General features: G+C 42.5%; 1 protein-coding gene across 3 annotated transcripts; it reads left to right on the forward strand.

Moving 5' to 3' along the window:
* The first annotated feature begins 408 nt into the window (after positions 1 to 408).
* On the forward strand, positions 409 to 17,791 carry khdrbs1b (KH domain containing, RNA binding, signal transduction associated 1b). Of its 3 annotated transcripts, XR_014602419.1 has the most exons (13): positions 409 to 877; positions 4,708 to 4,832; positions 6,826 to 6,942; positions 7,767 to 7,913; positions 9,913 to 10,046; positions 10,264 to 10,495; positions 10,935 to 11,002; positions 11,330 to 11,388; positions 12,076 to 12,262; positions 13,624 to 13,700; positions 13,805 to 13,913; positions 14,430 to 14,497; positions 15,714 to 17,791. XR_014602419.1 is itself a non-coding variant. In XM_084080548.1 (9 exons), the coding sequence occupies exons 1-9, from the start codon at positions 769 to 771 to the stop codon at positions 12,180 to 12,182; spliced, it is 1,098 nt and encodes a 365-aa protein (XP_083936674.1). In that variant the 5' UTR covers positions 409 to 768; the 3' UTR covers positions 12,183 to 13,579. The 3 variants fall into 3 exon arrangements, 1 of the variants encoding a protein (XP_083936674.1); XR_014602420.1 differs by lacking the exons at positions 13,624 to 13,700; positions 13,805 to 13,913; XM_084080548.1 differs by lacking the exons at positions 13,624 to 13,700; positions 13,805 to 13,913; positions 14,430 to 14,497; positions 15,714 to 17,791 and having other exon boundaries at positions 12,076 to 13,579.
* Positions 17,792 to 22,308: the final 4,517 nt, after the last annotated feature.

Below are 22,308 nucleotides of genomic sequence, written 5' to 3' on the forward strand. Positions count from 1 at the left end.
GGGAGCATTTGTGTTGTTAGAATGTTTCAAAGAAATATTCCAAATATTCCACATTTTATTGAAAATAAAGTTTTTGAAAATAGCACATCTACAAACTCACAACGCGTCGCAAAGCGACACATTGTGAGCTTGTAGATTGGCTATTTTCAAATAGCCAACGTATAGGTTTAAAGTGCTCATTTGAACTGTACTTTCCTGAGCTGTTTTTTTTTTGCTAACTGCTAATAAAGTATTCAATCAATCAATGTGGCCTATAGTTTCTTCTTTTGGGCTTGTTTTCGTAAACCTGGTTGCGTGTTTCTCTGGCAACACCGCAAGACCTGGCAACACCGGTCCAAATCATCCTCCAGTCACCAGCTTTTGTTCTTCCATTTCCACAGAGCGCTGCTGCTGCAAGGAGACAGCACACACTCTCACACACACACTCTCTCTCTCTCTCTCTCTCACACACACACACACACACACACACACACACACACACGCACACACGCACACACACACGCACACACGCACACACTGAAACACACCCAGACAGCACTGCTCTGTGCTGTCCAAACGCACACCAGCTCACATGCAAGACGCAATCTGCTGCGAAGTGGATACGCGCTCCATAGTTGCATTATAACTGGATCTACTCTTTTAACATTGGTGGTGGTGGCTTTTCGTTTTTACGCGTTTTACGCATCGATCCATCTCCCCATCATCACAAACAGATTTTTGTCCCCTTTTTTTCCATTTATTTATAATTGACAGATTTTTTATTTTTTTATGTTATATAAAATGGAGAGCGATCACGGCAAATATCTCCCCGAGCTGCTGGCGGAGAAGGACAGCCTGGACGCGTCTTTTACGCACGCCATGAAACTTTTATCTGCAGGTAAAGAGTGTTTATTCTGTGGCAGAGCGTCCCACGCGCTGTTGTTACCATACTGTTATTACGCTGCTATGTGTTGTGTTAAACAACTCGCACCCGATCGGCGCTGTGTGTGTGTGTGTGTGTGTGTGTGTGTGTGTGTGTGTGTGTGTGTGTGTGTGTGTGTGTGTGTGTGTGTGTGTGTGTGTGTGTGTGTGTGTGCAAGCGCGCGCTGCGTGCACGCTGGACGAGACACAGACCTCCCTATTACAATAATCGCTTACAATAAATCCTCTCACACCACCCAACAACACGTGTTGGGTGTTTATATATATATGAATAATATATATTTTTTTAATATATATATATTCTATAATAATCGTGTTTAAAGAAAGGATAATATTCAACATAAATACTTGGTAGTACCGTTAGTATCTGATTTATTTCCGGTGGGATATAAAGCTTCCTCTGCGGCTACGACGTGTCTTTATCAGAAGGCTCTCGTTATATGTGTCCCGATCGCTGCGTAATTACAACCAGTGTTGCCAGATTGTGTGAGATAATGTTCAAATAAGCAACTACACTTTAGAAACAAGCCCAAAAAAACTCAACCCGCAACTAACCAATATTTACACGCAACTTTACAGAAAAACAAGACCAATGTCGCTTAGAATAAGTGGACATGGCAACGCTGCTTATAAATGTAATTATACTGCGTAGTGTAGCCTTACTAGCCTACAACTTTGTCGCTTGCCGACAAGACTTTGATCTACAAGCCGATGAACTGCTGGGTCCCTTCCGCTCTGGTCGGCAAGCGACGCTGTCGTGCGATTGTGTACAAATTAACATTAAAGCCCCCCAAAAGAGACCCCATCCATGCCTCTTGTGAATGATGACATGATTGTAAAAGTTGGCTTGCTTATATAGGAGGACACATTTTGGCAAAAGCCACAGTTTCTGTAGAATTGTCTGTTAGAAATGTTGCACACCATTCAATGTGCGACAATATTGTGACAGGGTCACCTCGATACTTTGCAGCCAGCGTTGCCATATTTTGTGAAAGAAATAAGCAACCAGGTCTAGGAAAACAAGCTCAAAAGAAGCCACTAGAGCCACATGAGCACTTTATTGGCTATTTGAAAATAGCTGCTCTACAAGCTCACAACGCATCGCATCGTAGATCTGCTATTTTCAAAAACTCTTGCAATAAAATGTGGAATATTTGGAATGCGTTTGAAACATTCTAACAACACAAATGCTGACTGTGGCACAAAACATTTTCATGAAAATATTTGAGAACCAGTGGTTTAAATAATAATATTTATTTTGGACGCAAGCCTAAATAAGCAGCTTCACTTTAGAAACAAGCCAAAAAAACAGCAACCTGCAACTAACCAATATTTACAACTTGTACATATTGGTTAGTTGCAGCTTGCTTTTCTGTAATGTTGCTTGTAAATTACAAGCAACATTACAGAAAAGCAAGCCCAAAGTCGCTTATAATAAGCGGACATGGCAACTCTGGTCCAACGAGGTAAACATCAGTTAGTCTGCAGGCTATAATAACGGTGTCTCAGCATTCCTGTTCACTGATCCATCCTGGAGGATGAATGAAAAGCATTATTGTTACAGATGGTTAAATGGAAATGGTTGGACACGGCACTTCTGTATCTGTGTGTCTGTGTCATCAAAGCTTGTGTTTTAAAATCTGTGTGACCTGCCTGCCTGGTCCATTATTAAAACCATCAGCTCCACACTGTCCCATGTGCTTTTCAAATGGTTGGTGGCACAAGCTGCTATACTGCTGCAATGTGCTTGCTTTTGTTGCTGCCAAGTCGATGACTACATTTATAATGGAATGGTAATGAATAATTGGCTGACACTGACAGAAGCATAGTCTGCAGACTGGATATTTAATGTATTACCACCAAAGCAGATGCTTGAAGCATCACCTTTTTGGTGGGTAATATATTAAGTGTCCATGGTTGCATGATCCAGTGTGCAGACTCTATTTTTATGTTTTTATGTGTTCTTCTGTGTCTAGCACTAGCACCTATAGATAGAAATTTAGTCATTTGGATGTGTGTGCGTTTATAAACTTTTTTAATTAATAATTGGCTGGCATAGTTTATTTGTCCAGGATGCTCACAGAGGTACACCTATTATGTTTTGCACTGAGGTAATGGCTCTCCTCTTTAAGCCTCAGTTATACTTGTTTGCGGGCTGGTGTTGTGCTCAGTAAATAGCAGATCTATAAGCTCACAACGTGTCACATTCGTGACGCGTTGTATATCTGCTATTTACGGCATGCAACACCAGTGTATAACTAAGTGTAACTGAGGCATTAGTGTGTCGGTCAGTGTGTGTGTGTGTGTCCTCGGCTCCCTCAGTAAGGAGAGGAGACAGACATCTCCAGTAGCTCTCCTCCCCCTGCCTGCTGTGCAGCCGGTAGACAGTGCGGTAGCTGACACGTCTGCACATCGCAGTTTTAGCACTTGTCATGGTCAGAGGTGAGGAGGCGGCTGTGATGGAACTGTGTGGGTATATGTGGGCCCTAGAGGCTGGGTACCCTGGCTGCCACTGAGGAAGAGGTGATGCAAGGCACAGCTTCAGCTCAGCCCGATGCTGTGTGAAAGGCACTGGAGTGTGGGGATTCATGGCTGTAGAAGATTTGACTGTGTGTATAAAAATATACACACAGTCAAATCTATTGTTAATTTGACTCTGAGAATGTACAAATGTAACCAAATGGACCCGTAAAGGTCCATTTTGTTACATTTGCACATTCTCTGACTTACAAATGAATATTAATGCTGAGGATATCATATAGATCAAATAATCCTAACCCTCAAGTAGGCCTGAATGATTTGCGGAAAATGTGTAATTGCGTTTTTCAGTACAATAATGCAAATTCAAGTCATTTTATGAATGTTTTGTTTCTGTTTACAGTATAGCCACCACCACATTAGATACTGTCAACATATAAACTGCTATTTAAAGGATCACACCGGTGTTATTGCATGTTTACTAGATCCCCCCTTTTTTATTAATATTTTCACATGATAAACCCACCTTAAAATGATCTGCTAATCTGGCTAATATTCACCTTGCCTTTGCTGAAGTCATGGATGGATGTTTGAAGTTTGTTCATAAAATAATCTTTTCTCCTGTCGGCTTTGTAGACTTTTCAGATTAATCTGTGCCTTAAGCTGCTTTAAAATGTAATGATAATGTAACTTTGATAAAAAATAAAGGTGGCATAAAGTTCCCTGTGTTTGATTACCAATCTCTGAAAGTTCAAATGAATTGGAACCAATGGCTTCCTGGAGGGGCTAGGAATAACACAAAACAATAAATAATATGGTATGCTAATGTTTTGGAAAGTTGTCAGCAGTAATGTAAAGTATGGCATCTAATCAACGGGAAAAATATGCAAAACACCTGTTTGGTCTTTTAACATGTGAGGGTGAAATTAATTAACTTGTTTTATAGACCAAATATTAGCCACATGACTAGAATACCTTGTTTACAGGTACATTTTGAACCCCCTCCCTCATGCAGTTAACTGTAGCCTCTGTGACTTTTTTTTATTTTTTTATTTCTTATATTAAGTGTGTAGCTCTGCCTTCATGACAGGGAGGCTGACATGGCACAGAAGATACTAATTTTAGAACAAAACCGTTCTCATGTGACAAAATACTTCTTATAGCCAGAATTTCTCTCCACGTCTGATATAATGCCATGCCACCCAAAGCACTGTTTGATGTCTTGATTGATTGAAGCTGCGAGTATATGTATCAAGTTTTTGCATCCAAAACAATATGCCTGAAACAGATACCTTTTCCTTTTTATAGAGGTCGATAGAATCCAGAAAGGAGAGCCCAAAAAGGAAGGAGGAGAAACCTATCTGGACCTTTTCACAACAAAGAACATCAAACTTAAGGAGCGAGTGCTCATACCTGTAAAACAGTACCCAAAGGTGAGCTTAGTCCCTTTACCCCCCCCCCCCCATCTTTTCTAATAGAGCCAGACCTGTATATTGCCAGATATCGGCCATTATTTGACTTTGTTGACAGCATTGGTATATACAATTATGCTGCCGATGTGTCTATATTTTTAATTAATTTACTATTAACTTGCCGTCCTTATTTTGGGCATGTCATTATAGGCAGAATTTTTCAAAAGTCTTCAGTTATCAAAAATGTAAAAAGAATAGCTGATCTAACAAGCTCATGAAGCATTGTGATCATATAGATGAGCTATTTTGTAACACTTTGAGTAAGTGGTTAAATCTATCAAAACGTGTTTATTTGTTTACTTATGAGTTAAATGTTCTCATAAATTGGTATTGGCATCGGACCCAAAAATCTGGCATGTCTAATTTTCCAACCCTATCCTCTCTAACCCCTGTCTTCTTTAGCCCCTCTTGATTTAATTCATTCTGCAGCTGAGTTTCAATTACACAAAGCCATTGGGTCAAATTACTCCTCTCAACCTTGATCTATTAGCTCAGGTGTATAATTACCCTGGCCTGGATACAACTGCATCTTTAAAACGCCAGCATAAAAGATCAAAATGTTAATAATAATGTTATGGTAAAGGACATTGCTCTGCAGACTGTGTCGTGTGCTGTGTTCACGTTTCAGTAAGCGTTAGTTATTCTATTCTGAGATGCCTTCTGGCTTGATTGCCTAACCTCAGCTGGCTTCATCTGTATGTATTTGATCTAAATATGGCTCAGACATATGGTGACATTGATTGCAGACACATGTTATGTTGCCGTGTTGGTGGCACAAGATGTTCAGGCATAACCTGTCTCAATGTAAGACATTTATATCGCTAGCTATATATATACACCATTATATAATATGGGTTGTCTTGTTTCTGTCAGCCCAGGTTGACTCTGTTACATTGGCTCCTGTCATACACCGGCAGTGTGGTTTGGATTAGATGAACTTGCTGTGGTTTTCAAAGTGGATAGCATATGGTTCCCAGATAGATAGGATACTTATTTTTGCATCAGGGGAGGAAAAAAAGCGATGTAAAGCTCAGTTCTAACAAGAAGATCCCTAGATGTCGCCCTGTCTGTCTCCAGCAATCAATATGATGTAGGAGTACTGTCTGTACAGCTGGACAGTCCTCAGTCCTGCTCCGTTTTTACATCATAAACCACAACATTCGGATTGGAACTTCAAAGCTAATGAGTGATGTTTTTTATCCTCAAATTTGCATAACGTTGCTGTCAGGCAGGATACTCGTATCTCCATATTTCAATTTTTCATTCACTTCCGTAAGTTAATGCCCAAAAACAAGATCTGCAAGCTCAAGCTTGTATATCTGCTATTTGAGCTATTTTAGACACACTTTGAAACTGAAAGTGGTGAAGATTGTATGGGTTTTATAAATATTTAACAAATGAAAAGTTTTAACAAGAGCGACTAAAGAGTGACTAAACTACATTAGATCGATCCATTGGTAAACAGGTTCTCTTTTACATGTCCTAAATACTAATGGTTTTGGACATAGGTTTCCAACAGCAACTATCATTTACCACAACATTTGAATTGGAACTGCAAAGCTAATGAGTGATCCTTTTTTTTGTGGGGGGGGGGTCCTCAAATTTGCATAAGCAACCTTCCTGAACCCGTCCCAGGGACCCAACCGTCTAGGTTAAAACGTCTCCATTAAGAACCTGTCTGCTGGCAAATAGCTTTGACCTTAATAATTTGTCTGTAATCATATTTTCACAGAGGTTATACTGCATTGCATAAAATTGCATAGCAGTCTACACAGATTTCACTCTATGCTTAGATGATTATAGTGAACATTTACCGGTAGTATCATTGGTCTTGGGGCTTTGTATCGACCCTCCGTGGTAAATATACCACTGAAGGCTGCACTGCACTCTTGCCAAAAATGCCATCTTTCGGTTATCACCCGCCTAATTTAGTTTTGTTCTGCTTGGGTTTCAGTTCAATTTTGTGGGGAAGATTCTGGGACCTCAGGGCAACACAATCAAACGTCTGCAGGAGGAGACTGGGGCCAAGATCTCCGTGCTGGGCAAGGGATCCATGAGAGACAAAACAAAGGTAATGCACTGTGTTTTTTATGCACACCTGTGGGATCTGGGTTACCGGTAGCCATCAAACATCTGTCCTCTATTCGAGATGGACGCCGGGCCTTGTGGGTTCCCAGCTGTTGTGGATGTGGAGGATAATTAAGGCATGCATAAATGTAAACTCAAGGGCAGCCGCTTGCTGTGCATCTGTCATAGATACCTTTAGGATAGCCCTGTAGTAAACTTGTTATCTACCAGTTAATTGTGATTATCAAACCATGGTTTGGAGCCCTACAGGCGTCTTAGAGTACTTAAAAAGTACTAAAAGTATGTATACAAGTAAGTATAAAAGTAAATTATATGAAAATAAAACAAAATTAGTGGAGGCACTTTTTGTGGCCTACTGTCAGTGTGCCCACGAAATTTGGAGCTGATTAGCTCTAGACACACAGACTGACAGACAGACTGTCCCTCTTTTAGACATCTAGACTCCTGCAGCCACGCTTTGGTTTGCTATTATTATTAATAGCACACCAATGCTTGATGCTGTGGAAGGTAGATTAAATGCAGCTCTCTAATGCATAATTTGCTTGAATTTGAGCTGCTTCTGAGCCACTTAGGAACTATATTTAGTTGACCAATTTCCCAAGGGCTCCGTACTAGGCCCCCTCCTGTTTCCCCTCTACACTAAATATCTTAGCCAAAAAATTGCCGATTTACACGCTCCAGCGTGAGCTTGTCGATGGTCTATTTTTGCAGAATGTTAGCCCCAGAATAGGGACACTAGCGTACCAAGTGGTTTGACTGGGTGCAGAATGAGATGTGTCTTTATTTGTGTGCCTGACTGCATTTCAGGAGGAGGGACTGAGGAAAGGCGGTGAGCCCAAGTATGCCCACTTGTCCATGGAGCTGCACGTCTTCATCGAGGTGTTTGCCCCTGTGCCAGACGCCTACTTGCGCATGGCCCACGCCATGGAGGAAGTCAAGAAGTTCCTATTTCCCGTAAGTGGGTCAAGCCCTTCTTGGCTATTGTTGTCATGCTCCGTGTTCCTGCATTAACTGTGTCAAGTGGTCACGGACTCAACCGGCATGTAAATCACGATTTTTGCTATGCTCAATGTCCACAAAAACACAAGCCTTTATACACACAGAGGCCAGGCCTGAAAGCTTCTCCAATAACGGCCCAAGGGGTTCTTTAATAATTGACTTAAGATATGCCTTTCAAAAAGGGCTGGGTGGTTTGCAGGATGCGTGTTGGGGAGAGGGGAATCTAAAGTGGGCCCAGCAGGATGGCAAGAGCAGATGAAGTGAGTATTTACCAGGAGCAAACAGACCTTATGGCATAGTCGAGTCGAGGCACGTAAAGCAATCAGCTTAAGCAGAGGAATTGGGTTGTTTTTCACCGTGTCAGCACAGTGAACCGTGCCCTATCTGTTTGTCTGCTTACAAGTCTTTCGTGTTGATCTGTATGCATCCAAAGCATCCAGTTTTATAATGACATAAGGAGAATAAAAGTTTGACTGCTCTATGGTAAATCTTGCCTTGCGTGGCCTGTGTCTGGCTTATATTTGTTTTATTTTGAGAGGTTGTGGGGTTGGTTTAGGCCAGCTGGGCCTGCCCTGCTGTAGAGCCAAGGCTTGCCCATGTGTATTCTAACTATGCCTTGTGCCATGAGTTGGCCAATGGGCCAGGTAATGTGTGTAATGGCCTTTTGGTTTTCCAGTTAGCGCTCAGTGGCAGGAGAAGTAATGTGATTTGGATCAGAAGAGAAATAAATGAGCTGATGTACAGGCTGATGTATTATATGTCAAATTGCTGAGTTGCATAAAAGGACATCCCCTGCAGATTACTAAGATTCAGAAAGGGGAAAATAAAAAAGCATTCTAATAAACAACTGGCTTCCTTTGCTAAAATGAGACTTGTTTGCAAATTGATTTCCCTCAAATATATATTGTGCCTATAAAAGAAAGTCACAGCTTTGTTTCATTTCATCTATGTGTCGATGGATGAAGGCGTGGTTGTAATTACTCCCTCTTTTACATTAGATCCTTCAATTATTTTCAATAAATTCCACACACTGTTTCATCACAATTGCTAGAAAAACAAAATTCCTGTCCATTAGCTAGATTGAGACAGGTTGGCGTGCCAGGGCGTGGTAAAACCACCGACCGGTTAACCACGCGAGCAGAGTCCCACTGCTCCGAGCCAGGGATGAATTTGTAATCAGACAAATGTGTTTGTCTTGTTTGCCTCCCTCTGATGCAGATAAATTGAACTCTCCTTTCCGTGCTGCATATTATAGTAATAGCTATCTGGGTTTCTTTTCTTCTCGACCATCACATCATTAGAGGGCCTTCACCATCCCTGAGTGATTTATGAAAAATAATCGATTGGGTCACAGTTCCGTTTCCCCCCACCGCCGCCACGCCGGGAGGAAGGTGGCGGATTGTGTCGCAGGATTTGTGCCGCTCAAACAGGCGGCATCTATAATCCGTGCCACCTTATTGTTTTCCACAGCGGAAATGGGTTAGCCGCTCATGTGACCCACAAAGGGCCTGCCAAGCCTGCAAAGTCAAGTCGCTCACCTCATGTGCAGAGGTTCCTAGGCTGACGCACGAGTGCAGGCAGGGAGCTCTCCTTCTTTATCACTTCCTCTCCCCTCTAGCACTCTCTGCCGACTCACAGAGACTTTGTTGTGCTGTATTCTGCTTGCTCCGTTAGGCATTAGGGGGGACGCCGGGTATCGAGCGGCTCGGTAATTGCCTTCTGCTCTTTTATTCATGGCTCCTTTCTCCTGCTTTGTCCTAAACTCTGTCCTCCTCTCTTTTCTCTCTCTTACTTTCTCCTCTCCCATGTCCTACACTGTTTCTCACTCTCTCCCCCCCCTTTTTGGTTTTCTTCCACTGTGTGTGTGTGTGTGTGTGTGTGTGTGTGTGTGTGTGTGTGTGTGTGTGTGTGTGTGTGTGTGTGTGTGTGTGTGTGTGTGTGTGTGCGCATGCAGGATTTGATGGATGATATCTGCCAAGAGCAGTTCATGGAGATGAGCTACCTGAACGGTGGCCAGGAGCATGGAGCCAGAGGCAGAGGGGGCCTGCCTGTCAGAGGCCGCGGGGGACCTCCTGCTGGGGCACCCAGGTGAGCAGAAGCATTGTGCACGCACGCACGCACGCACGCACGCACGCACGCACGCACGCACGCACACACACTATAGCTGCAGTTAGATAATTGTCTTAATAGATATTCATTGCATCTCACCACTATCAATGAATCCATGCAATATATATATATTATATATAAAAAAAAGCTTCATCGCATTTCTTATCAGCCAATCAACCCTCCTCCTCTCTTCCAGGGGTAGGGGTATGCCCCCTCGTGGCGGTGCTGTCAGAGGAGGCGCGCCCCGAGGTGGCCCAGCCAGGGGCGGAGCAGTGAGGGGTGCACCGTCAGGTCGAGGAGGACCCCCAGCCGCCCCCGCCAGGGGTGCCGCGGCACCCCGGGCCAGGCCCCCCGCCGCCGGACCCCCGCAGAGGATGGCTCCGCCGCCCCCCCATACCCCCGCTGCAGCAGAGTCCTACGATGAATACGTGAGTTCATGCCGGGACATTTTCGGGAAACTAAGTGCATGACTTTGCCATCAATCGTAATATGCATGACTTCTCAGCTCTCCAGCACGCAGACTTTCATAAATGAATGAATGTTTTTTTTGACTAGAAGTGCACAGTGTGAGGGAGAGAGATAGTTCTGATGCCAGCAATGGAATTTGGGGGGAGTATGTCTGCTTTAGCAGGAGTGCAGTATTTTGGGGAAAGTTTGACATTCATGATTCTTGATTTTAAGACTCTCTCTCTCTCTCTCTCTCTCTCTCTCTCTCTCTCTCTCTCTCTCTCTCTCTCTCTCTCTCTCTCTCTCTCTCTCTCTCTCTCTCTCTCTCTCTCTCTCTCTCTCTCTCTCTCTCTCTCTCTCTCTCTCTCTCTCTCTCTCTCTCTCTCTCTCTCTCTCTCTCTCTCTCTCTCTCTCTTGTAGACGTATGATGAGAGCTACACAGAGACGGCCTACGACTCATACGACAGCTACTACAGTCAGCCCCAGGCGTAAGTCAAGCATCCATCTCACTTTCAGCTACTTGTCACCAATTTGACACATAATGGTATTTTGTAACAGAAATACACTTTTGGCAAAGAAATACAGTTGCAAGTGCTTCATTATTTTTTTTTGTCTGCAGAATTTTAGTAGATTGCTAGTTATTTGCCAGGCCTGAGATGTTTCATGCTTTAAAAAGAAAAGAAAAACAGAGAGAGATGAAAAAAGAAACTGGCTTTGATCTTGGGATCTAATCATCCTCCCTCAGCAGCTAAAGAGAAGTAGCTAGCCAACGTTTTCAAAGAGTGTCTTTTTTCTCTTTCATTTCTACCAACCAGAGAACCAGAATACTATGACTATGGTCACGGAGAGACAACAGACTCGTACGATTCCTACGGTAAGAATAACTATCAGTGTAAAGCCTGATTCATACTTAGTTGCACGCTGGTGATGCATGCCGTAAATGGCAGATCGCGTTCGTGACACATTGTAAGCTTGTAGATCTGCTATTAACCCAGCATTAACCCAGTGTCCTACGTACTGTAGATATGTGGTTTTCAACCAGTGGTCCGGGGACCACCAGTGGTCCGTGAGGGGGTTCCAGGTGGTCCCCAGATAAAAGATGGATAGTTAGGGAACCAAATGGACCCTTATAGATCTGTAACTGATGAGAGTGTAAAATGAAACCAAATGGACCCATAAGGGTCCATTTGGTTTGTTTAACAAATTATTGTTAAACATCTGCATTACTTACTTAATTAAGAAGTTTATACAATTAGAGAATATAGAAGAATCGTAACTTTGATCAAGGTTTGCCTGTTATCTCTCTACCACAACAATACCACATTGATGGAATTGTGGAGATAATCTTATCCAACAATAACAAAATATACTAAGTTTTAGGTCTGAGAGGCTAAATGTCATCAACTGGTGGTCCGTGAGTCTAATGGCAACTAAATAATGGTCCTTGATATGAAAGAGGTTGAAACCCACTGCTGTAGATCATAACGCGACTCTCTTGGTGTGACATGGATCTCATATATTTGTGTGTGTCTCTGTCCTTGTCTCTGTGTGTTTGTCCCAGGCCAAGATGACTGGAATGGCACCCAGAGACAGGCTCCAGGGAAGGCCCCTCCTCCCCCCAGAGTTGCCAAGACGCCTTACAGGGAGCATCCCTATAGGCAATACTGAACTGGACTCACCTTAATGCGCAACTCCCGACTACCGCCTGTCTACCCACGGCAGCTCGCGCTTTAAGCAGCCCGACAAAAGTAATTGTCTGTTTTGTCTTTGGTTTGGTCCTTTTTTTTTTCTTTCTTTTTTTTTTTTTTTTTACCTACACTGGACTAATTTTTATGAGAACGAGAACTGGTCGAACTGGTTTTGAGGTCTGAGACCGCACCTCCCCAAAGCGGCTTTTAGATGGGTTTAGAGAAGGAAACCGTGCAACGTTTTTATTTATTTATTTTCTTTACTTTTATTTTGCTGTATTTTCTTTCCTCTCTGACCCCATTACCCCCCTGGCTTTTTTTGCATTGTTGACCTTTTTATTTTTTACTCTTTGGGATTACATCAAGTTTCTAGAGGAGTATTTAGCGGCTCCTTATCAACGTGTTAGTGTCTAAGGAAACCATTTTAATTGTCTATTATAAAAAGAAAATGTTGAGGGTCAGTTGCAGATTCCCATTTAGGCTACATTTCAAAATTCTGTTTTAATAATAGCCAAATAAAATACCTTTCTAAACTTTCAATTATGTAATCTAGAAAAAAACAAAACAATATATATCTATATACGTACGTAAATCAAGTGAAGGAAAAATCAGTGTTAATGGAATTAAGTATGATTCATTCTTGATTATGCTTCCCATTTGTTTTTAAATAGTTCTAAAAGTTGTCAATTTAGACTTTAGGCAGCAATATTTGTCATTGTACTTAGAGTTTTGAAATATAGCCCTAATAGACACTGTTGAGATGGACTGTCCTCATATCCTTAATTTGTTTTTTAAGTGTTAAACTTTAATTTTAAGCCTCTGAAGACAAAATGTCCTTTTTTGTTAACTTACGAGAACATGGCCAGGATTTGGCCCTTTTTGTTATGCTATAAAAAGGTTCAGGTCTTCATTGTGTGATCTGACAATAAACTGCATGCGGATTGGGACAGAAATCTCCACATGGGTCTTCTCTTTCTGTAGAGAAAGGGATCCTGCAGCTTAATCCGAACTATTGTACATATTTTAAAACGTTCCAAACTGTACTTATTCTGCCACTAGTATCTGTACCCTCTCCATAAAATGCATTATGCTACATGTGTAAGCTTGCCTAAATAGGTAACTAAATCTGTCAAAAAAAGATGTTTTGCAGCAGTTTGTCAATAAAGCTTAGTTTGTTTTTTATGAAACTTAACTTGGTTTATTTGTTTCCTGTCCTAGTAAAATTTGAAATGGCCTTTTTTAAACAACCTTCGAGCAGTCAGTCATAGGTGTTTTGCTTTGTTTCCTCATTCAAAACCGCATTTTAAATCTAAATGAATGTATTGACGTCTGACGACTTTAACCTTCCTAAATGATGTCTTGATTGATTATCAAAAGAGCACAACTTATTCTTTCTCTCTCTTTCTATACTTTTTAAAAAGGACCCCGAGGTAAGACCTCTAAAATAACCTGGATAGCTTCCTAATGTGTATAGAGTTCTAAAGCATTGAATGCCTGGGTATGTATCAGACTTTTTCAATCCTCTTACCTGTGGTCGTAATCGTTAATGAGAATTGCATTGATTAGCACCTGAAAATTAACTGAATTCAAACCACCATTCAGGTCTAGGCTTCATGTCACGGTTGACGCCTACGCGATGGCTACGTTTATTAAAGAGTAATGGCCGTGCAATGGAGAGGATGGTTATAACCTAGAACACTCCTCTGTAAAGGTAACCTAACCCTAAATGTTTAATTTGGTAGTGGTGTTTATCAATTGACATAAACTTGCTGGTAAATGCGTGCAATTTCTTAAAACATTATTGCAGTCATGGCAAAAAAAGGGGGGGAAAAGAAAAAAAAAAGAAATCAACTCAAAAGTAAGAAAAATGTAACTTCCAATATTATGTAATAGTGAATTTTATGTACTAAAATAACTCTTGTGTACTAACAAAATATCCCACAATAGTGTTAATGCAACTCTTGCTAAAATGAACCAAGCCGAATCCATCTGTCAATATCTTATGTACAGTTCAGCTGCTGCTACTTTTTTCTTTGCAATATGTGTGTAAAGGTTGTATACAGTAACGTAAACAAAATAAAACGTTTCTACCTATACAAAGTTATCCAAATGAAAGCTGGAGTTGCATGACTACCTACTCCTTATAGACGTTGCATGACTTTTGCCTATAAAGTTTCTCCTAGTGTTTTGAGACCTGGTATTGATTTGATGTTTATCCTTCTCCCAGGCAGCGATATGGGCCACAGAGCACCCCGAGATGGACAGTCCGCTGAAGTGAGACCCTCCAAACCTCAGGTAGGTTCAGAACTACAGTACATGTCTTGTATGCTTAACTGAACTTTGTTTTTCCCTGAGGGGGAGTTCCTGCAAGTTTTTTTTTTTGTTGTGAAAAACGAAAAGAAACTTTCTGCAGTAGATTTCCTACAGTATCACAGGGATCAGTACAAACTCGCGCACTTCCATTTTCTACCGCTCTGCATTATGTGAGCTCATGTGCTCCCGATGATTTTCACAGCCTTTTAAGGGTTGGTTGATTCCGATGATTAGCCGGCGCCAGGGAGTTGCGTCGCCTTCCTGACAGTGCTAGTGAATTGGTGTGTAGCGGCGCTAGCCTTGAGCGCAAATGCAGATGTCAACATGATCCAGCTGGGAAAAGTGGCTAATGAGGATCCATAGCTCATGCTTCTGACAGGAGAGAAGCCAGGAGAGAACGACTGGCGAGTCTTAAAATGGAACCAGTGAGTGGGGGGCTGGTGAGGGGGTTTCTCCTTAAAGGGACAATATCATGATTTTCAACATTATCTACTAGGGCTGGCCAATATATCGATATTATATTGATATTGTGATATGAGAATGAATAGATGATATTGAGACGTATTTTCCTGGTTCTGATCACTTAAGCCCCATTTTATACTTAAAAAAATGTTGTACAATTGTGGATATAGTCGATCTACAAGCTTTCGTAGATCTGCTGGTAGATTTGCTATTTTAGATTTGCTAAAAGTTGAAACTATTACCCCAGTGATGTCTGGGGGTCAAATCCAAGAATGTGAAAACGACGAACCTTACCCGTTTTTTAGACGCTACCCTCGATGGCCATGGCATAGACCCACTTTGCTGTGTTTACAGCAAACTAGCAATCATTACTTCAGAACATATGAAGGGGGTTACTGTAATTGCAACCATAAACCATATGGGCATGACAGGCTGGGTAATGCTGGTCCGTAAAATGCACCATGGGAAATGCTCCAACACCAGGAGAGACTGAAATGAGTAGATGGGAAATTTCACTGTCAATATGGATTGTATCGTAAATATTGTTGTTTATATAGACTATGATGACATGCAACAAATGCTCAAATGCACAGGTACATGAATGCCACATTTTACAACAATGCTGATCAAGATTTAGTGTTGGTGCTGCAGGGGTTGTAATGAATACAGTCTATTTAGTGATAACATTCCGTGGCAGCTAACCCGGTGTGTCGTTGTCATGTGTCTGTCTGTGCAGTTAGGCTGTGTACTGGAGCAGTCCTGCGTGAGGATAATGGTCAAAACGAAGACCTCGGGTCTCCCCCGGTGAAAGGAGGTTTTACCAACAAGGCCCCAGCTCCTGTTTCTGGTGGGGCTGGGGAGTCTGGAAAAGCGAGGCCCGCTGCCAGGACAGCGATGGGACACAGATGATGGGCTGTGGGGAGATGAAGCCAGCCCCGACTCCCTTTGGAAAAGGACAAAGACTGCAACTGTTGGGCTCGTCCCTGGGAATCGAGGATGGCCAAGAGAGAATTTAATGAACGGCAAGAACGGACATCCTCAAACTCTTGATCTTTTTTTATATGAACTATGTCATTAATTTGCGAAAATCTACAATATTGCATTGCTTCTAATTAATGTTTTACGTTTCGGAAAATAAAAAGGCACTTGGAACCTTGAATTATACGCTGCTACGAACAATTTTCCTCTTGAACCGTTCCCTCTCCTAAAAAAACTAATTGTTCCATAAAATGAGCACTGCTGTTATAGTTGCCAGTGAAATGGTTTTAATTTCTCTTAACCCTTTCCTAGATGTGAAATTAACTCTCCAACGCATGGGAATATTCTCATGTTTCGTGTGCCCAAGAAAAATCACACACACATCTGTGTTTAAAGCGTTGTATTGATGTACATTGTACTTGTGTGTAGTAACCCATGGGTTTATGGCCATGTGAAAATTAGAATGCGCCTGTGTGAGTAAAAGATGCCTGGAGAGTGAGTATTTGTATCTTGTTATGGTTGGGTTCTCTGCTTCGTTACACTTGCGCACACGCAAACACGCGCGCGCACACACACACACACACACACACACACACACACACACACACACACACACACACACACACACACACACACACACACACACACACACACACACACACACACACACACACACACACACACACACACACACACACGCAGCTAGCCTATGTAGCCCTGAGGACATCTAATGCTAATGTTGAGCCTATTTGCATGTATGCACATGTAGTCTTCCTACGGATCCACAAAGCTCTCGCAACAAATGTTGGGTTGTTCCCCCCGGTTCAGCATCCAAATATGGTAATCGACTGAGACGGAAGCCAAGTGTGCTTGTGTGAGGGAGTGAGAGAAGGTGAAGACAAATCCTACCATCTTACCCCTTCACTCCAATCTGTCCTATTCTACATACCTCCAGGGCTGGGCGATATGACTTCAAATCAGTATTATTTCAAACTTTTGCCCTAATTACAATTAATGAACAATTATTAAAATAATATATTATTATGTTATATATTATATAGATGATAAGAAATGTATTAAAAAAAATTATACTTCTCCATTAATCAATTAAACTACATGAGCAAGAGAAGTCGGTTATTGGTTCTAAATAGCGGTTTTGATATATTTTCGGTTAATTGCCCAGCCCTCCTCCCTCTCATCCGTCCTCCTATCCCACCTCCCTCCCATCTGTCCCAACCTATCTCCCTCAGATCGTACCTTCCTCCCATTCATCCTAGCCTCCTTCCTCTCATCTGTCCTATCCTACCTCCCTATCATCCGTCCTATCCTACCTCCTTCCAATCCATCCTATCTTATCTCTCTCCCATTCGTCCTATTCTCCCTCCCATACCTCCATCCCATCTCCGCTGATGTGATTCACACACAGCTATTTTCTCCCATTACCACTGATGACATTATGGTCGGTCTGTGGTTTTCGGTTACATTTGGAGGTCAGGACTCTCCTTTCCTGAATTAAAATCAAGTACTTCTGCCCTGATCTGCCTATTATACTTAACATTAGCCAACTCACAGGCTCCATTTATTTTATTGCCAAAAAATAATAGTAAAGAAAAATGCCTGGGGCTCAAAAGGCACAGGGCAGAAACATCAGAGATGAAACTTTATTGGGCCATATTCCAAATGGAGATCATCTTTCAGTCTTTATTTGTCCCGAATGTCTCAAGTAATGATTTCTTTGTCTACTGGTAATCTAATGAGGGAGATATTATGAATGGCAGAGAGGAAGCCATCTGCTTTGTTTGAATTGATAAACTGTCAACAGCATGAGGATGGAGAACGAGGTAAATGGTACTTTTGCTGATCAATAAAGATATTGTTGAAGATGAGCAAGCTGTGCTTCAGTCGTCTGTGACAGCCCCTCCAGGCTATGCCAGGTCTTTGACATAATTCCGCTCTCTCCGCCCACCTCCGAGCTGTCGTTGGGCATCATGTATATGTACAGTATAGTGTGTGTGTGGGCATGAAGGTGTGGATGGCATGGGTGAGCGACAGGTTATCGGTTTCTTTCTTTTGGAAGAACATGCGTGTGTGTGTGTGTGTGGGCGAGCTACAGAACAAGTGGGAGGATGTGTTAAAAACTGCTTCGGAATGTGTGCCCAAGAGAGAGAGGTGAAGATCACGTAGGTGGATGTTAGAGTGAGTGTGGGCATCTGGATCGAGTCTTCTGGTCTTAATGTATCCGCACTTATCACATAGCAATAACCCCCCCCCCACACACACACACACACACACACACACACACACACACACACACACACACACACACACACACACACACACACACACACACAGTCACTGTACAATTTCTTTGTGGCTCCAGGGGTCAAAGCTATCTGTCACACTCTGGCTCAGTGCGCATAACTGTACTGTAGTTATCTACAAGCTCACAACACGTCGCTGCGCAACGCGTTGTGAGCTTGTAGATTGTCTTTCTACAAAAGTTTCCCTAGAATACTGATGCTGGGGTTAAAACAGCAGTGTATAGTAACTGATGTATGCGCCATAAGGTGCATAGTACTGCAGTTTAAAGAACAATAGCAACATATATGTATAAGTCCCTTGTCCCTATAGTCTCATGTGGAAGTGAAGCATTATTTAGCGGTGATGAGTGATGCTATATTGATGGTAATTACAGTATGTAATTTAAGTCGATATGTATGTTGTTTACTTGTTGGCAAATGCTAATTGTTATTTAAATAGATGCCAGAGTTGATGTCTAATTGTTCTCCTAGTTTGTAGAACATGCTTTTTTATACTCTGGATAGGAGCATCGGCTAAATACCTAAATGTAAATTGTAAGAGTAATCTCTCCTGTCTTTATGGAGGGAATCTACAGCTCGGTGGGTAGAGCATACCGCTAACATAGTCTGGCTTGGGGATATGATTCTCCACTGGGACCACACATGCTGCTGAAACATGGCATGAATAAAAGTGTCTCCCAAATGGCCTGCTTAAGGCTGCAGCATACTCCAAAAGGAGTAAAACTTTTTTCGGCTTCTGCAGGTCAATAAGAACAAAATGACGTCATTATGAGCATACGGTCAAACGCATTGCCTGGCCCAAGTTTGTTTCGGCAGTTTTTGCTCATCCAAGATTTTCAAACTAGCCGAACGTCACCACAGTGAACATTGTGTGTGTTTGGTCAGACACGCAATGCGCTCATGATTTATATTGTTTTATTTCCACACTACGCCAGCAATGTACCATGGATAGTATTGAAGAACGGTTGGTTGAAGAGGTTAGGGGGTACAAACCTCTATAATCTCTATCCGAGGGACTACAAACACAACCAGATGGCAGTTAATTCATGGAGAGGAAACGCACACACGTTGTCCATTGTGTCTGTCACCAGAAATGGTGACATCTCAGAGATTTATTCAATGTACTAATTATTATTCAAAGCACACAGGAGCATGGTGTAAACAAATAACAGATCTGTGGTAAAATCGCCGTTCCAGCCCTGTATATAGTGGGCGGGGCCCAATGTTCCGAACTCGTGGATCCTGAAAGAACTTTGTTCATTTCAGCAAGTGCTGCTGAAGTGGACATTTTTATTTGTACTTTGTTTGGTGTACGTTGGCAGCTTTATTCTAGTAATTGACCTTCATCCCTCGATAGCGCGGAGAAATCCGTATCGCACGCCATGTTTGTTGCACCTTCATATCCCCATCTCTCGATGAGTCGCTGAACTTGAAAAGTTAGATCTTTTTTTAAATTATCCCCATCAATCACGGAGTTGTCCCCAGCAAATCTCAAAGTATGTGTCACAACTTTGCCCTCCCGTACTTTCCCATCACTCACACGCAAGCTGACTGCCACACAGATAGAAATGCGCTGCCGCTGGGGTCGACTTGGGGCTATGCAAACAGCACATGTCACACTGGAATGTTCTAACCCTAAAGGTTCTCGAGGCGGTGGTTTCTAATCTACTGTAGGCTGTGGTTTATTTCAAAAAGCCCAGCAAGCCAGTCTTTTACTAAATATGAGCCCATCCCTGGAACTACACTCACACACAGAAACAAAAGCTGCTCTATAAATCACTGTCTCTGCAAAACACAAGGGGAACAGACTGCTTTCTTTCCTCAATGGAGCCGTTGTTGCCTGTCACCATCTTTATTATCTGCCACTGTCAAATAGGAATGCTGCATGGGCGACTAGCGTGTTTTGTGATTCTAATCAACACTATGAAGAGTGTTTGGAGGCCATTGTGTTTCTAACGTGATTGATAGGTGTCATTTACTGTATGCACACGGAGCAACACCCAAACAACTATAAACAAGAGGTGACTGAGTATTGAAAGAATTCCGAATGACGTCAAACTCATTCATTAACCTTATAGCTGGTGTCACTTAATTTTTTTTTTTATTATTATAGTTGTTTATATTAAATGGTTGTGGCTAATGAACCTGTTTCCCATCTGCAATTGTATAACTATGTTCCCAACAGCAGTGTCATTTCAAGTTTCCCACAGTCACAGTGCTCGTAGCCAAGAATAAACTATAAACGTGTGACCAAAAAAACCCCTCTCTCGTTAGGTTGGTTGGTCTTGTCAAAGTTTCCCTTCTGTGGGAGAGAACTTTGAAGATGGAGCGCCGGAGCCCGCATTAGAATGCTGTCCTATTTGAAGGTGCCCCCCTCCTGCTCCTGTGTAGAGTAACGTTAGTGTGGAACACGGACCGGGCCTCAGCGCCGCTGGCAGCCTCTACGGGGGCTGGAGGAGACAAACTAGGTCAGCTATATAAAGTTGATGAATCTTAGTTCAAAATGGTTGCCATGGAGGACTTCATCGACGCCGCACTGCAACGTGGGATTCTCTGGAGTGTGTGTGCGTGTGCGTGTGCGTGTGCGTGTGCGTGTGTGCGTGCGCGTGTGCGTGTGTGTGTGTGCGTGTGTGTGTGTGTGTGTGTGTGTGTGTGTGGTGTGCATGCACGGAAGCCAGGCAGAGGGGAAGCACAGCTTGGGTTGTTTATTAATGAAAGATGGAGCAAGGCAGGCGAGAACACTGAGTGCCTGTGCATGTGTCTGTGTGTGTGTGTGTGTGTGTGTGTGTGTGTGTGTGTGTGTGTGTGTGTGTGTGTGTGTGTGTGTGTGTGTGTGTGTGTGTGTGTGTGTGTGTGTGTGTGTGTGATCGCGCGCGAGTGTCTGTGCGAGAAAAATGTAAAGAAAGAGTGAGAGAAGGCACAAAGAAGAAAAGTCTCTCTGTGAATGTGCGGGGGAGGATATTGCTAGAAAATGCCATACCTGTCGTGTTTCCTAAATAACATTTATCAAATCGCACAATCACATTTAAAGAGCAACGTCTTTTAGTGTAGTTTGTGATCTGACAGCTCCCGACAGGCAGACCTTTCACAAATCCCGTTGATATTCACTACTGCGTGTGTGTGTGTGTGTGTGTGTGTGTGTGTGTGTGTGTGTGTGTGTGTGTGTGTGTGTGTGTGTGTGTGTGTGTGTGTGTGTGTGTGTGTGTGTGTGTGTGTGTGTGTGTGTGTGTCTGTGTGTGTGTGTGCGTGTGTGTGTGTGTGTGTGTGTGTGTCTGCTCTCATATCCCAAAGTGGCACACACAGATCAATAGACTCCAGCCTACTGCAGACAGCTCAGGTACATATAGAGCTCATTTACACCTTGCGTTAAAGGATATCGTCCGTGTTTTTCCTCCATAGATATTCATCACTGTCAAAACATGGTCAAATTAAATAATAAACAACACTTTTTGATGGCGAAAAAAGGCTAATATTGCACTGCATTAAAGTAGATAGTGGTAGTAGATACTTCTATGATGTCTGTGGTGGAAATTCTACTGCACACGTCTAATATTTGTCACGAACACTGGAGAGATGTCATGGCAGTGGCATGTGGTGCAGTGGCATGTAGTAGTGCCAGCTATTTCCAGGTGTCGTGCAGACCCTTGTATTGGCTCTTTTCGACTACAATAACTAAGTGAACAGTGATGTATAATGTATTTAACAGGTTCTGGATTTGTTTCCATGCACTACGGCACGGTTTCATAAGGTTCTGAGAATGTCATTGGGGCCCTGCTAGTTAGCATCATGAAAAATGGTTAGTATCATGTCAGTATCATGGCTAGTATCGTGATCAGTATCATGTCTGTATCGTGATCAGTATCATGTCTGTACTGTCTTGGCCCAAAGTATACAGTACAACAGGAGGCGTGCAGTCAAGACTTTCACCTAGCCACACACCATCTGTACTGTCTTGGACTGTCTGGGTTAGAATAGTGTTTTTCAATGATCTATTGCATCCACTTTTGTATATCGTCGCTGTCGGGCAGAAAC

This window comes from Gymnoscopelus microlampas, assembly GCF_963454915.1.
Source record: "Gymnoscopelus microlampas genome assembly, chromosome: 15".
Classification (NCBI taxonomy): domain Eukaryota; kingdom Metazoa; phylum Chordata; class Actinopteri; order Myctophiformes; family Myctophidae; genus Gymnoscopelus; species Gymnoscopelus microlampas.